Genomic DNA, 16525 nt, shown 5'->3' with positions numbered 1-16525 from the left:
CTTTAGTTAATTAAAACAAATAATTTGAGCACGCTTTAGCGGTTCAGGTGATTTTATTTTTTTCTTATATAGCCTCTAGTAACATATAGCGATATGGATATCAAAGCAATATCTATAGTTTTTAACTGTTCAACATATAATACCTATCCTACAGCTTATAGGTTAGACTCTGTGACTAGTTTGTCAAATTTCATGCACATACAGTGTAACAGAAGCAGTTCTGGACGGATTTTCCAAGCCACACTCTATATAATATTGATCAGTAATAGCACTCACGGATAATGAACGACGTTCCATTTGGGAGTGTTAACGTTGCCGTTATGTTTGGGTAAATTTTTCTGTGTAACAGCGGCCGAAATAGATCTTCCCACAATTTCAGAGTTGAAGGATGGCTTTCGTGAACTTCGTTGATTTGTTCCGGTTCGTTCTCGAGATTCCAAAACCGCAAGCGATGGCAGCGTAACGACGTTTTTTGTCGGAGATAGTGGATACCGGGAAGAAGTAGCGGATTTAATCATGCTAAATTTTGTATTTCGTTGAACGAGTTCAGTTGCCAGCACCGACGGAATAGCGTGTGAATTTCGAACAATGAATTTTATGTTGGATCCAAGAGGAGGGATTCGACTGTTTGTAGCGGAGGCAGACGAACTTAAAATGGGCTTCTCCAATTGAACGAGCCTTGGCTGAGGTCTCTGCCCTAGAGGAGCAAGTTTCTTGTGCATGATACTATTGTTGAAGTGCTTGACAGATTGTGCACTGCTGTTTCTACTGTTAGGCAGGTCCATGTTCGTCAAATAATTGTAACTATTGCTTATCAATATTCCGAAAGATTGATTGCTTGCATTTCTGGCTTTGGGCGGCTTCTCAACAGTGTCTACAAACGTAATTAGGGGATCACTATTATTCTTAACTAAATCTTTGGCATTTCTGTGATTGTTTCGCTTGATTTGACCAGAACTTATGTGCAGATATCTTTCAATATCATTAGGAACAAACTGAAATTCGCACTCTTTGATAGGCTTCGAAATATTTCCACTCCTCGATGACCGCACTCGGTTCATGAATGGGGGATCTATAGCTAGCACTTCTTCGTAAAAGGGATCGGTAGGTTTTGCTGCAGGATTTTCTTGAATTCGAATGGCACATCCATTTATCCTTAAATGCGGGAAAGCAGTCATCCACTCCAAAAATTCTTCGCGAATCTTACTTTCTTTAGGTAGTTCTTCTTCACCATAAAACATTCGCTCAATCCGTTCCCATTCTAGTTGATTCTGCTTGATGGCATCTTCCGCCCAAGGAATAGAGCTCGTACTGCTTCTTCCTAAACTGCTGGTGGGAGATCTCGAGAAGGAGAGCTCCGTCAATGTATCAGAATCATCATCTTCTTCACCGCCTACACTGATGTCCCCAGCGCCACTGTGACCATGCTCGTTATTCGCTGATTGCAAAAAATCCCAACGAGTAGTCATTCTAAACTGTTAGACTATTTTGCAAATATTGTTACATTTTTTAAAGGAATCTTTATTCAAAAATGTACTAGCTAACTATGGCTCGAGTTGCAAATTTTCTCTTGGTTTGTTTATTTGCCCATCGCTGGTGACCACAACAAAACAAGCACTACTAGGGGCTACATAGTTTTCCGGTATACAGTTTTCTTCATATCCTGAAACTGATAGCACTCAATTGTTGTGTGCAAGTATATTTTTCTTGGAATCAAGTTTTAGTTATGCTGGAGCCAAATTTTAATTTAATTCAAGCTTTTCGACACAATTTGTTTTAATATGCACAACCATTTTGAATAAGTGTTATTTTTGCTGTGCCAGATGGCTAAAGGCTTTATTCAGTATAAATATTCCGTTACCACCTCAATCGCTTTTAAACGTGAGTTGAATACAACAACTAGCCGATATCACAACCTGCTGAATTCAATGAATGAATGCGATGTTTTAGAAGTGCTGCCAGGTATTTCCGAGATACGCAATTTATTCAATGGTAGATTGTAAGTGACTACAAAATGACGCGTTATTTTTCGAGAAAATTCACAGCCGAAATTTTTTCAATATTAAATGGAACATGGAACTGTGGTAAAAAATTAGATTTCGTTTCCTGATACAAAGTCGAGTAAAAGAGCTTGCGTACTTTAGGCATGAAAAATATTTTTCAGTTGACGTTTCACAGAATGATTAATTACTAATAAAATATCAGAAACAAAGTGTATGACAAACTTCAAATACTTTTTTTTAAATACACAACTTTCTTCGTTGTTGTTATGAAATGCAAATTTACATGTCAATTTATTGTCGAAAGTTTAAAGTTAGATTGTTTGGTAATGTTTCACTAAATTAGATTTTATTGTAAATTATTGGTAATTTACTGTACTATTATTATCGTTGTATCGTTAGTAGAAATTTCTGTTTGGTAAAGAATACTGAAATGCTCGTAAAAAAATCTTCGAATTCAATTTCAAAATCGTTTCTAATTGAGGTTTCTATGCCCGGTGAAAAACGAACGGCGGCCCTAGTGAAAAATGGGTGGCCAATACGTTTCCTGATGAAAACAAAACAATATGTAAAAGCGATTTACACGTAGCATCATGCGACTATCGCCGGCATGGAACGGTTACGGAACATAAATATTAATTGTAAGTAATTCATATGAAGAAACACTACGTCAAGTTCACGGAACATTTTATCGTCGGGTACGTGAGCAATATTCGGCTAAAAATATTAATAAATTAATCTTGACGTCGACCGAAGATGATTGATCGTCTGAATCGTGTTTAATGCATGCGTTTCCTGATGAAAACAAACCAATCTCATTTGCATTTGTGGTTGTAAGTGAGCTGTCAGAATACTCAATTGTGTTTCCTTGGAGGTACGGTATTGGACCAAAAAACTGGCAGCAGGGGCTTCTAACTGTTTTGATTTTATATTACGTGTTGCTGTAATGTCAGTTTCTTGATGTAAATAAGCCGGTTAGTTATTTTGAAATCCGTAAATATCTGGTTTTATCACCTTAACTTGTGAAAATTCGAGATCCATCAGCAATACTACGGGAGTAAAAGTTGTAAGTGGTTTTACCAAGTAAGAATAGTCAGAGAGAGTGTAAAATAAGTAAAATAAATTATTCGTACTCCAACATAACGAATTGATACTGTTGACATTTATAACGAAATGAAAGATATGACGAAAAAATGTTCCGTTGATGCTTGGTTGATATTATTTATGAATTTTACCAACGCTAATGCCCCGTTTACACTTCTGCTGGCTGCCAGCATGCTGGTGTCAGTGTACTGCCCTCTTAGGAAAAAAAACGTTCATCGGTGATCCTTCGTTGGTCTAATACTTTGGATCATTGGATCACAATTGAACGTTTTTTCCTAAGAGGGCAGTACACTGGCACCAGCATGCTGGCAGTCAGCAGAAGTGTAAGCGGGGCATAAGGTTCCTCCTTTTTTTTAGAAAGAACAAGAGTTTATTTTTATCAATGTTTAACTTAATACAGACAAATTTTCTAGTCGAGAAACTTTTTATTGACGGTTAGCTCTTTACATCGACTATAAGACAGGGCAAAGAATAGTACGAAATGAACAAACTTATCGATCAACAGATGACATGTAAACAAGCTTGAACAACATTTTTTAAAAATCGTGTTTAATTTTCCAATTAGCTATACGGTGGAAATAAGATGTTCACAACTGCCACCTATTCGAATATTCGCCGCGATCTTTTAAAACGTTCCACTTCGTTCCAGAATTATAATAAAGTTCTGCTACCTGTTATATAAATATTGCATTGCAACTACGAAAATTTGAACAGTTCTCACACGATTTATCTAAGTGCAAAAGGCGTATTTTTTTCTATACCGTTCAAATCGCACGTGAGTTCAAACGAAGTAGAATACAAATAAACTTGTCATTTTCATCATCAGTAAAACAAAAATTTTACGTCAAGTTGCACCCAAAATAGTACCGTGATGTGAATGCTGCACCCAATCGTGGTGACATCTGCAAGTATTCGCTACGCGGCAAATTTTACAAAACAATTCATATGCGAGCATGTTGATCTGTTGTCTGTGATAGATCTAATACTATCCATGTCGAGATTATGGTTAATGGGCATTTTTATGATGTCATATATGTGGCTTCCTTTGATTCATCAAGATTTCATGATATTCTAGATACAGTAAGGAAAACAAACTCTGTTTTATAGTGCGAAATGTGAATGTGCTAACAAACCTAAACAATAATATTAGTCTGGCATAACGCAGTTCCTGATTTGCAGCTTAGTGCATATTAAGTTGGCCTGGAATATTACGGTCAATAGAATCGTAGCGCTAACCATGCTATGGCTCTGTACGCTAAGATTTGGCAGCGAAGTCTGTTGAAACAAAATGGTAAAACGGATTTACTGCACAAACAACATCCAGTGATAACATACTTGATTACTTTATATGTAATCTGATCAGTCACGTACCCAGAGGGGGGCCCCTCCCGAAATTAAAAACAAATACATAATTATTTAGAAGGTCTCAGACATGTGTTACAGAAATAAAAAGACAGTAAACGTGAAGAAATGGGATACAATAACAGTTCCAGTAGGAAAGTTTAAAGTGTCTGTTAAAAACACCCGTAAAAGCCACATCGAGAAGTAGGTACATAAGCAATCTTCAGTAACATTATTTTTTTTTAATCTTTGGGCCCCTCCCGAAACGAAATCCTGGGTACGGACCTGAATCTGAGCATGAGGAACGCTACAATCTATACTAAGTGAACAGTGATTTTGGCATTAAAAATGCCTTACTCTTCACTATATGGGGCCGGGTGTCAATTAAAAGTTTCAAAAATAGTCGCGTAACCTTTTTGTGTCATAATTTTGAACGTTAATAACTCGGTCATTTGTTGATGGATTGTTATAATTTAACAACCAATCGATTCGGAAACTTTTAACTTAAACATGTATGACGACGTCGTTTCAGTATTTCAATAGCATACTATTGAAAAAATGGTTAGAATCGACCTATGTTTTCATCCACCAATCCCCGTTGTGCAAAATGACGTCAACTTCTTGTTCGGCATAGGAGGCTTTGCGTCATGCATAAAAAAACACCGCAACGTTATGCGTAGTATGAAGAGAAATCTATAAATATAGGCTGCACAATATTTCTTTGCCTAGTCGATGCTTGACTGCGAATGAAACAAGTAGCTCGTCCAGTGAGCTGATTACTGGATTGTGTATGCGTTCGCTCGCTGGATTGTCGCTTTTGCATTATGTGTTGGTGAAATTTCCTGTTGTCTGCGCAACACCGTGTTCGCTTGAATATCTTATATATCATCTAGCTATTGAAGAACCGAATCAGCGTGATTACCGATTCTTTTGAAATATCCCTTGTATTTAGCAAATTTTTGGTCGATTTTGCCATTAAAAATGCCTTACACTTCGCTTCCCGAGGCTGGGTGTCAATTTAAAACATGCAAAACTAATCGCGTAACATTTTTCTGTCATAATTTTGAACGCTTATAACTCAGTCATTTGTTGATGGGTTTATATAATTCAACAACCAATCGATTCGGAAACATTTAACTTAAACTTATGAGATGACGTTATTTGAATATTTCAATTGCATACCATTGAAAAATTGGTTTGAATTGAGTATTTCATTTTAATTCTCTGGTAACTATCAGGCCAATTTAGAATTATCGGCGATAGATTTTTTGCGGATCTAATTTGCAGCGCTTGTTGCTCGATGATTTGTTAATGGATTTTCCTAATTTAAATTATTCCAAAGCTTCAATATTGTAAGCTTAAAAATATTTTAATTTGTCTAAAAATGTTTTAATTTGTTGATGGATCGGTGTTTTCAATTCCCATACGAACAAAACGAGACAATGTTACTGCAGAAGTTGTTGTCCCACCAGGAATTGAACGCTTCAAAAGATTCAAAATTAAATTCTGAAACTTATCTAAAAGCGGCCTCCTCGGTTTAGTAGTATAAATGAGTTCCACAGGCTCACATATACAGTTCAATTAGATGCAATATCATATACTATCAAAGATAAACTCAAAGTAAGTTTACCTGCGGTTTTACATGTATCCTTTGAATAGGAACCCTCGTAGAATTTGGTTAACCGCCAGTTTCAGTTTAATTATTATTTGCTGCAAAACAATAAACGTCTGATGACTACACGCGTTGTAACTATAACAATGTTCATTCATATGTTAATAACATCAAGTTACAATATTAACAAAATTTCGGAATTTTGTTGCGTATCCATTCCGTATATTCCTAATATGCCAAAGCGAAAATCAATGTAAGTAACTAAATATTTTATGAGGACTGTTTCACATGCTTTCTTCCTCGTATTGTTGCCATATTATTTACCGACATTTTCCGAAGATTATTGACGATTTTGAAGAAGGATTAATAAAATTACGCTATTACTGAGTGTACCGGTACAACATCTTTCGTTAAAATAAATAAAATCTTTTCTTGGATCGATTAACTGTTTATAAAATTAATAAGTTTGTACGTTTCTCGAAAATTATTATCATAAAATAAAAGTTTTATTTGTTCAGGTTTAAATGTTTAGGTTGTTTGTATCTAAAATTGAGCTTTCGAGTAACTTTGAATTCATCATAATTGACTTCTAGTTAAAGGACGTTATTCAAAAACTTAACAGTGTAAAAATTTGTGGAAAGGGATCAAAATTGAATAGAATCAATAATCAAGAAAGATTCTAATTGTCAATTTTATCATTCGCTAACAGTCTCAGCGCTTAAACTAGAGCAAGTTTGTAATTAGTCAATTGAATATGTTTTTAGTCTAGTGTATCATCATCATTATCATCTTTATTTTTGTATTAATTATGAAGACCCTAGAAACGTTTCATTTTTAATGTTATTGTGCTCGGTCGTGTCTTGAATACAACCCTCTAATTTTTTTTTAAAGAACGGCATTTCATTCTTTCAAATGCTATCCAAACGAAAGAACTTGTCAATAGGTTGTATGGGAAATAAGCGGTTATCGATATTTTTTATTTGATATGGGACTGAAGTTTGAAATTACAGTTCCACACACAGAAAAACTTATTTTAAATTTTAATATATTACACTTTGAATTCAAAGATGTTTTATTTTGAATCAGCGCTTATTTTCATTTTCCTTTGATTCAAATACATTTGATATTTACATCAAAGCAAATTGTTATTAGAAATAAATGAAAGAAACATTAAATTCGCAAATATATCGTGCTTTGAATTCAAATTTCCACCTGAATTTCATTTCACTTGGAATCAAATATAATTTTTATTTGATTCAAAGAATATTAGTTTAGTTTCTGAAATCAGGCTTTCGTGCGGCTGTGTGTAGATTCAATGAAGGATTTTGTTTTTAAATTCAATAAATTGTTATTTAAAAAGAATTTTTGACTAATTGTGAATTAAACTTTTATTTATTATTGAATGCATTTTGTGCGCTCAACTGAGCAGAGATGGCATTTCACCAGAGTGATACACGCTGGCGTCAGATTCTTGTCCACACCGAGGATCACAAAAACGAAACATCGCACAAAAAGGAAAGCGCACTTCTCAGTGTCGAATAGACAGCATTTGAGTGTGTGCTTGTGGTTAAACGGCTATCCGCATTAGGCCGATCTGACCGATCCGAGCTCTCCGGCGTTTACTTTTTCTCTGCTTCGGCAATGGCTGAGGTGCACATGCACACAGCTGCATGTGCAGATCAGCCATAGCCATAGACGATCCGGCTTCTTCCGTCACCGTCACCGGAACGTCAGCCTCCGTCAAAATTAGTCAAATGAGTTTTCCCTTTGCGCATTCACACGATTCAGCAGAGATCCGGAACGTCAACGGCAAGCTCCGTCAACATTTCTCCGAAAGAATATTTGACGGACTGTGATTATTGCACACATGCACGATTCATATGATTACGGTATTGAGCTGACGTTTGTTATGTATGTATTCGGTGTCAAGATCCCACTCTTAAACAAAATATACCATATATAAGTAATTAAACTTATCAGTAGATTTGCAAAGTACGTTACGTTTTTGAGTGGAACTGATTGTTTTGTTTTTTCCTCTTTCTAGTTAATTTTGAAAGTTATTTATTCGATTAAAATGTAGGAAAACAACAGATCGATTGGTTTCAAAAGCTCCCAGATTTTGTATTAGTGGAATAAAATTGTGCGAAACTAAGTTCTCCAAATTCTGCGTGTAAGAAAATGACATGACAGACACGGATAGGAAACCGGATCGTGTGAATCAGAATGACGTTGACGGACGTTGACGTTCCGGTGACGGTGACGGAAGAAGCCTGACCGTCTGAATCGTACTTAATGCGGACAGGGCTTAAAGCAGCTGGCGCGAGTAAAAGACATTCTCTTCGCATGAATCGCTCTCACGCGCTCTTGTCTAAATACACCCAAGTGATCACTGGCGCGTGATGGTGAGCGAACACTCCTGTGAACTTCAATTAATAGAGAGTAGATCTGGCCTTGCTATGGAAAAATTGCAAGGAAAACCGAAAATTTTACGATAAATTGTTTTATTTTGCTGATTTTGCGTGTCGACGCTTCTTCTACGCAAACCATACAGCAGAGTGCTCACCGGCGTGTACACCTCTGTGAAAGTATCTGCATCCACCTCAGAGAATTTATTAGCTAATGCTCTAGCACTTAGGTGCGATTCAGTGGAGGAGGTAAAAGGAAATAAACAAACGCGCTCATGATGCGTGCACACTTTATACAACAGTGGTGTATATATGTGAAAGAGAAGAGCTCTCCTTGAAGTTGTCAGTGCGAGGGGAGAAATTTTGCTTGCTCTTCGTCACACAGAGGAGATGGACATCGCTGCAGTTGAGCACGGTAGCGGTTGGGATTCCTCTTCTTTCTTTCGTTCAATAATTTACAAAAGCTCTATTGAGAAAACGTTCTCTGGAATCAATACAAATGTAATTTCGCTTTACATACATAATTCATGACCTACCTATCATTTGAAAGCACTCACTATTAGATTTTTTATCGTGACGACACAAATGAACAAGTATTCATCCTTGACAGTTCGGCGGTACTGTTTACAAATAAGCCTAAACAAAAATCGAAGAACACATGTTAAACAATCATCTTTACACTTTGCAACTAGTCACTTTTATTTAATAAATCTCAAAAACAAACCGTATTCAATCGTGAACAAATGTTTTAAAACTTTTTTTAGGCGATATGGACCGTAAATGGTTTGATTCAATTTGTCAATAAACAAACAAAAAAATTTCTGTTTACAAATAGTACTGCTGAACTGTCAAAATGTGTTCATCCGATTGAGGTTAGCAGGGACGGTAAAAAACCTAATAGTATCGCATAATTCGAACGATTTCAATAGTGCAGATAGTTTGAATTTGTCTATTGCTTCGAAAGTTATTACTTCCGTACATTTTCCGTTTGAATGACGTAACAAAATGAAATCTTAGCAAAAGTTGTGTTAATTATCAAAAAATCAACTATTACCAATGTTTGATTCAATGAAAATGTTTTAGAATCAATAATCTCTGGCATTTGATTCAAGGACGAAAATTTTTAATCAACACCCAGAAATTTGAAGCTGAGACTCAGTATATTTGATTCAGTTTAATTCAAGAGTCAATATAATTTTTTATTTAAATCTATCCAACAACAAATACATTTAATGTACTGTAATAAGCATTTGAATCAAATAAATTTTTGATTTGTTTCAATAAAATTTTGAAATTTGAATCCATATCTCAACATATTTGAATCTAATATACATTGCCACACTAAATTTGATTCAAAAAGAGTTTTATTTGACTCAAATTTTAAATCAAAAATAATTTTATTTGATTCAAACAATTGTTTGAAGTTGTCTTAAAGACTCAATATATTAGAATCTAATGTGTTCTATTTCTCTGCGTGCAAACAAATTACTGCTCTCCAAGATCATCTCGACCTGATTTACATTTGGTATTGGATATTTTATTTTTGATTCCAGTTTCATCCCAAATCGATAATTTTTCAAGTCCAAGAATTGATTTTTTTTTGAATATTTTTTTTAATGTTCCACCGCAAATTGCCCTCGAACGGTATGTGTTGGCAGCAAGTAGTTCTGCCTATAAGTAAACAAAAAGTTTTGAGTCGTTCTAGTGTTTTAAAAACTTGCGCACCTGTACCTCAATTCATTCGACCTTCAAGATTTTTTTCATTTGGGTAATAAAAAGACACTGAAAATTTGAATAGCTATTTGTTAGTTTTTACGACAATCGGTATTTACGGAAGTTCGGTTATTGGAAGGTAATTTTACCAGGCTATTCAGATTTACCGAATTAATTGTATATCTATTTAAAAAATTGCATATTTGTAAAATAAAATTCATGTGCTGAAATATCGGCTATTTGTATTGATTACCGAAAGTTTCCGTCAAAAGAATTACCGAGCAAAGGTATTAAATCTTAGTGTGCACGTTCTTAATTTCTCACATAAAATATAAAACATGAATCATGAACGGCTAAATTCACGTCATTTTTTTCTACCTCATATATGTTCCTAAATCCGATAAGGTAAAAATGTATACGCTAATAGAAGATTGATTCATAAGTACGCCTTGGATATTTTCTATTCTTTTTCTCAGCTCATCACCATAAGATGCTGAAGCAGTAACGTGTAGTACGTTCGCGCCTATTATGACCGCAATATTAGGCGCTGGAATTAGTGGCCTCTCGGCCGGCTACTACCTACTGAGAAAAGGCCTAACGCCATCTTCCGTTTTGATACTCGAAACAAGCAATCGAGTTGGCGGTTGGATTCGCAGTGAACGGTTCGATTCGGAGGGCTATGTGTTCGAATCCGGTCCGAGAACGATTCGTCCGAAGGGATTGGCAGCCAGCAACACACTCGACTTAATCGAAGATGTCGGTCTGGCCGATCAGGTCTATCCGATATTTTCCAATCACGTTGCTGCCAGGAATCGAATGATTTACGCTAAAGGGAAGCTGAATATGCTGCCATCGGATGTGGTCGGCGTGTTAAAAACAAAACCTCCATTCACAAAACCATTGTTTATGGCAGGCTTCAAGGATCTTTTCACGGGGCGATCAAGCGTACGATTAGAGGATGAAACGATTTACAGCTTCGTGAACAGGCGCTTCGGACGAGAGATTGCAGACTACGCGATTAGTGCGATGTTGTGTGGAATATGTGCTGGAGATGCAAAACAAATAAGTGTCAAGTTTTTGATGAAACGCATGTTTGAAATGGAACAAGCTCACGGTGGTGTCATCAAAGGGTTTCTGAAGGACGCTCTTTTTAGAAAGAAACAGCAAGATACCAAAGCTCAAGATTCTAGCGAACTAGCGAAACGAGCCAAAGCTGAAAATTGGAGCATTTATTCGATTTACGGGGGACTTCAAACATTACCTATTAGGATAGGTCTAATTCTGAAAGAACAAATGGTTGATATTCGAACAGATGTGACGTTCGAAGAGATTGTTTTCGATGGGAACCAGATCCTGCTCAAAGTTGATGGAAAGGAACGAGTCGTTGATCGTTTGATCAGTAGCATCCCAAGTTATAAGTTAGCCAAGCATGTGGAAAAACAACACCCATCTTTGTCGAAAGAGCTAGCAGCGATCCCGTTTGTGGATGTAGCCGTTATCAATATTCGTTACAAAACCCCTAATCTACAGAAGTACGAAGCTTTCGGGTTTCTGGTACCTCCTATTGAGAATCTTCCCATATTGGGGGTAATTTTCGATAGCTGCTGTTTCGACATGGAGAACAATACGGTGCTGACCGTGATGATGGGAGGATCTTGGTTCGAGAAATGGTTCGGAACTAATCCCAAGGAAGAGCAACTATTGACCGTCGCCCTGGAACAGTTGCGTAAAATTCTCGGTATTCGAGAACCTCCCGATTCGTATAAGGTCAACATTCTAAGGAAATGCATTCCTCAGTACGTGGTAGGGCACCACAAGCGGGTGGATGCAATCAGACAATATATCCGAGAGCACAAGATACCGCTAGCTCTTTGCGGATCTTCGTACGATGGGGTAGGCGTGAATGACGTAATACTTTCGGCCAGGGAATGCGTTGATGGTTTGATAGGAAATGGTTTTAAATAAATGGTGATTTTGTTTATTATTTTCGTTTTGACTTTAAATTATTCAATATTTCGAAATTCCTGATTATGATGGAAATTGGATTACATAAATGGGAGGATTCGGAAATGAAGCCTTACAGTGCTCAATAAATCGAGAACTTTCCTGAAGAATCTTGCTGTGAAATGCTTCATCATATATTCTTTTTATCATACATATCATAGGAAACCATTATCAGTCTAGCTATTTCTTTTAAATATTTTCGTATGTTTTTCTTATGATTTTGATTGGGTGATATGATGGTAATGCTAGTATTAAAGATTTGGTTTAACTGAAAACTTTCGTGAGAGAACTTAGCGTTCCAATCATACTCAGCAATACAATATTAAAGGCTATAGCAGGATAAGCATGTGAAATCTGCCCCAAAGGGAATTCATATTGTTATACCACATTCGAAAGGTCATAGACTGGAAACAATTTTCTCAAAGTTTCAACCCTTTAACTGCCATATTGACGGAGCTAGGGTGGTTCTATTGATTCTTATTTTATTTGATTTTTGAAGAAACTGCTTTTCCGAAAAATTTTAAAAAAATCCGGCATATTTAAGGCATTATGGGGATGCTTTACAATTTTTTTCAAAATTTTTGAAGATGTATTTCTTTTATTAAAAAATACTAGAAAATTTTGAAACATATTTTTTCCCTCTTCCAATTTTTGGACCACCCTGGATTTTTTAGTGATAAATAAAGAATTTTTGGACATGTTAAAATGGTATGTTTTCATACTTTTTAAAAATGTGGACGACCAAAATATTTAATTTTTTCTAAAAAATCAATAACAGTCGACCATGCGTTCCCATCAAATTCTGAAAGAAGGAAACGCATGGTGCTTTATCTTAGCAGTTTCTAGTAGTAGTCGACCATGCGTTCCCATAAAGTTCTCTTAAAACGGAAACGCATGGTGCTTTGTTCTAGTAGTTTATGATGCAACTCAAGCGCAGGGCTTAGAAATCAAAGTAACGAAAAGAAGGAAATGAGTATCAACCTTTGCATAATACATACACGATCATACTTCGGCTACAACCTAGAAAGCTACAAAGCAAGAACTTACTGGTATGTGGTTTATATATGAATGGTAGTAATATATGAACGTTGCGAGTATCACACATATGCAGTTCGGTTACGGCAGTCAAGAACTAGAGCGGATGACTGTATAAAATTCGATGATTCGATAGTTTTTCATGAAATGGTCAAATCGTTTTGCACTGTTGGGTCTCGTACAACGCGGTTTTCTTTTTGCCAGCTCTGTACATTTCACTAAATACATAGCGAGTTGAAACAGCAGTGAATTTAATTTTTTCTTTTTTATATTGGTGTCAAACAAAAGTGGCCACTGATGAAGGTTGGAATCGATTTCTTAGAATTGTTTTTCCATAAATACGTTTATTTCTTAAGGCAATTTACATAAGTTGTTCTTCGCCGTAGCATCACTTTTACATAGAATTCTCATCCTAATATAATACTAATATAGTCACATCAGTTTGAGTTTAATAAAGCATATTCCTCTTATTTTTTAAATATCATATTATTTTAACCAAACGATGAACTGCTATAAATTTTAAAATAAGCTGAAATTTTTATACATTTTGTGGTTGATTTCATAACGCACTTGGAGTTTTTTTTTATCAGCACATCATTTTTAATAGAATTTTGCTATTGGATGAACTAATGGACGCAGTAGGAGTCAGAACTAAGACTCAAAAGGGTCAATTATTAAATTGAAACTTCAATTGTCTTTATGAAATGATTAAGAAGTTTCATGTAAGAAAGGTCACGAAAAAATTTTTTAAAAATAATTGACTGTATTTTTCATTTAAATAGGAAATGGGATAAAAATGTTATAAAAATACATTGCTGTTTCAATGCACACATTTTCTCTCTGATTCTTTTCGTGTATTCTATAGAATTATCATCGTCACTTGGTAGCTGTTCTGATTTAAGCATTTCTGACAATATTTTCGCCGGTCTCACAATTCTGGATAAAAAGGCGGGTGAGTAATGTCAGAGACATAACTGGATGTCGTGAATACGAAAAAACTGACACGCTCCCATCACTTTTCCGAATATCAGTTAGTTGATTGATTGTATGAATTGTGCAAGCTTTCCTCTTTTTCACTAATAGAATTTGAAGCGATACACCTACATTAAAGTACAGTTTAGTTACATTAAACAGCTACTATTCTACAACTATATATTCCAAACTTGAAACAATTCCTTTTTAATTTGCTAATATAGGAAGCTAGGTACGACAAATTTGTAGTTTATTTTTATTGAAGCTATGAAGTTCGAAGATATCTGATTCTTCTCGAAATTTCAGTACGAGACAATTGCAATGACCTGGTCTGAAATGTATCTACGATCTTCGGTATGCAAGAGTGATTCTAATAATAATAATAATAATAATGATAATAATAATAATAATAATAATAATAATAATAATAATAATAATGATAATAATAAAATAATAATAATGATAATACAGATTAATCTGTATATATGGCAACCCTGTTTCGCAAGGCATATTTTCACACGACCCCATACTAGTATAAAGATGTGTTCAACATCATCATTTTCGCTTTCGCATTGCCGTTCGTAATTGAATGTGTTAGTGACGGTACAAATCTGCTTTTCTACCTGTCTTCGGAGCCATCGTTCTGACGGTGTCTCGTACGTACAGAGTAGCTGCTTTAACTTAAATGACGCTATTTCTATTTTTTTTTTCCATTCAATTTTTATTATTCCTTTTTGTTACATTGCTGTATGGTTTACAATTTAAGTGATTCAAATGGTACATTTTTGCATCTTTCTTACAGACATTTTTTGTTTTGTTCACATTTTCGCATTGCCTAATTGGTAGTTTTCAGCTTTCACTGCATGGTTTGTTTTTATGACCTAATACTAACTTAACCTATTTTTACCTAATTTAATTAATTAAATTAAATTTTGAATTGTTTCATATTCGGAGTTTTGGCATTTTGTAACGAATTTTTCGCATGTGTTTCTTATTTTCTCTTCGATTGTCTCGACATTAGCTAATCTATGGACATACACTGTTCTGGTACGCCAGTTTAAGTTTAAAATCATTTTCAAGCATCTGTTTTGTAAGACTTGCAATTTGTTTTTATGGCTATTTGCACAAGTGGACCAGATTGGTATAGCATAATATATTACCGGAGCGATAATTTGTTTATAGATAGCTATCTTGTTTTGTTCATTCAGTTTAGATTGCCTATTTATTAGCGGGTACAATTTTTTAATTAAAAGTGAACATTTATTCAAGATCTTTTCTGTGTGACTTCTAAATAAAAGTTTTGAATCAGTTGTTAGACCTAAATAGACTGCTTCATTTGACCATTCGATGGATGTGCCGTGAAGTATGATTTTGCAATTATCTTGGGGAATAAGCCTAGGGGATGGGCGGTACGGGAAAAATATAGTTTGTGTTTTACTAGAATTCACCTTGATTTTCCAGGTGTTCAAGTAGTTACAGTAATTATCTAAACAGTTCTGAAGCTTTTTAGTAATATAACGAGTAATTCTTCCCTTACAAAGGATGGCAGTGTCATCTGCGAAGACTGAGAGGTAGCAGTCGTTGGGCATCTGAGGGATATCTGCCGTGTAGATGTTGTATAACACTGGACCCAGTAAGCTCCCCTGAGGGACGCCTGCTGGAATTCGAAATTCTTCGGAATATGTTTCATTTAGTGAGATTTTGAATGATCGTTCTGAGAGGTAATTTTGTATCATTTTAACTAAGTAAATGGGAAAGTTATAACGGTAGAGCTTGTAGATTAGTCCTTTGTGCCAGACATTGTCAAAAGCTTTCTCGATGTCTAATAAGACCTTCGCCGTAGACTTGGACACTGCCTTATTTGAGCGGATAATTTTCATTACTCTATACAGCTGTTGAGTAGTGGAGTGTCCGGCTCTGAATCCAAACTGGACGGGGGGAATTATATTATTCAAGTTGGTGTGATCGAGAATTCTATCGAGAAGCATCCTTTCGAAGAGCTTGCTTATAGCAGATAATAAACTGATTGGCCGGTAGGAAGTCGGAATCGAGGGATCTTTGCCTGGTTTAGGTAGCGGCACAACTTTTGCTGACTTCCAGCATGTAGGAAAGTACAAAAAATCGAGACAACGGTTGAATAGTTTGGTAATATGAGAGTACGCTTCGGTGCTTAATTTTTTCAAAACGAGGTTAAATATGCCATCGAAACCTGGGGCCTTCATGTTTTTACAGCGTTTTATGGCGGTTACGACTTGTTCGGTTGTTATTTTCTTGTTGGCTGGGACATAACAAGCAGTTCTATCTAGTGTATCAATTGTATCTTGGACAATATTTTCCAT

The 16525-nt window shown here is 35.6% G+C and overlaps 2 protein-coding genes across 2 annotated transcripts; one reads left to right on the top strand and one right to left on the bottom strand.

Moving 5' to 3' along the window:
* Positions 1–48: 48 nt before the first annotated feature.
* On the bottom strand, positions 49–1599 carry LOC131437471 (uncharacterized). Its single transcript, XM_058606883.1, has one exon. It carries the CDS (start codon positions 1467–1469, stop codon positions 273–275), a length of 1197 nt encoding a protein of 398 aa, XP_058462866.1. The 5' UTR covers positions 1470–1599; the 3' UTR covers positions 49–272.
* Positions 1600–2941: 1342 nt separating this feature from the next.
* LOC131440336 (protoporphyrinogen oxidase) lies at positions 2942–12159 on the top strand. Its single transcript, XM_058611517.1, has 2 exons — positions 2942–3066; positions 10652–12159. Exon 2 carries the CDS (start codon positions 10704–10706, stop codon positions 12138–12140), a length of 1437 nt encoding a protein of 478 aa, XP_058467500.1. The 5' UTR covers positions 2942–3066; positions 10652–10703; the 3' UTR covers positions 12141–12159.
* Positions 12160–16525: the final 4366 nt, after the last annotated feature.

This window comes from Malaya genurostris, chromosome 1 (assembly GCF_030247185.1).
Source record: "Malaya genurostris strain Urasoe2022 chromosome 1, Malgen_1.1, whole genome shotgun sequence".
Lineage (NCBI taxonomy): Eukaryota > Metazoa > Arthropoda > Insecta > Diptera > Culicidae > Malaya > Malaya genurostris.
The sequence above is the reverse complement of the archived record's forward strand: the minus strand, read 5'-3'. Positions and strand labels throughout refer to the sequence as shown.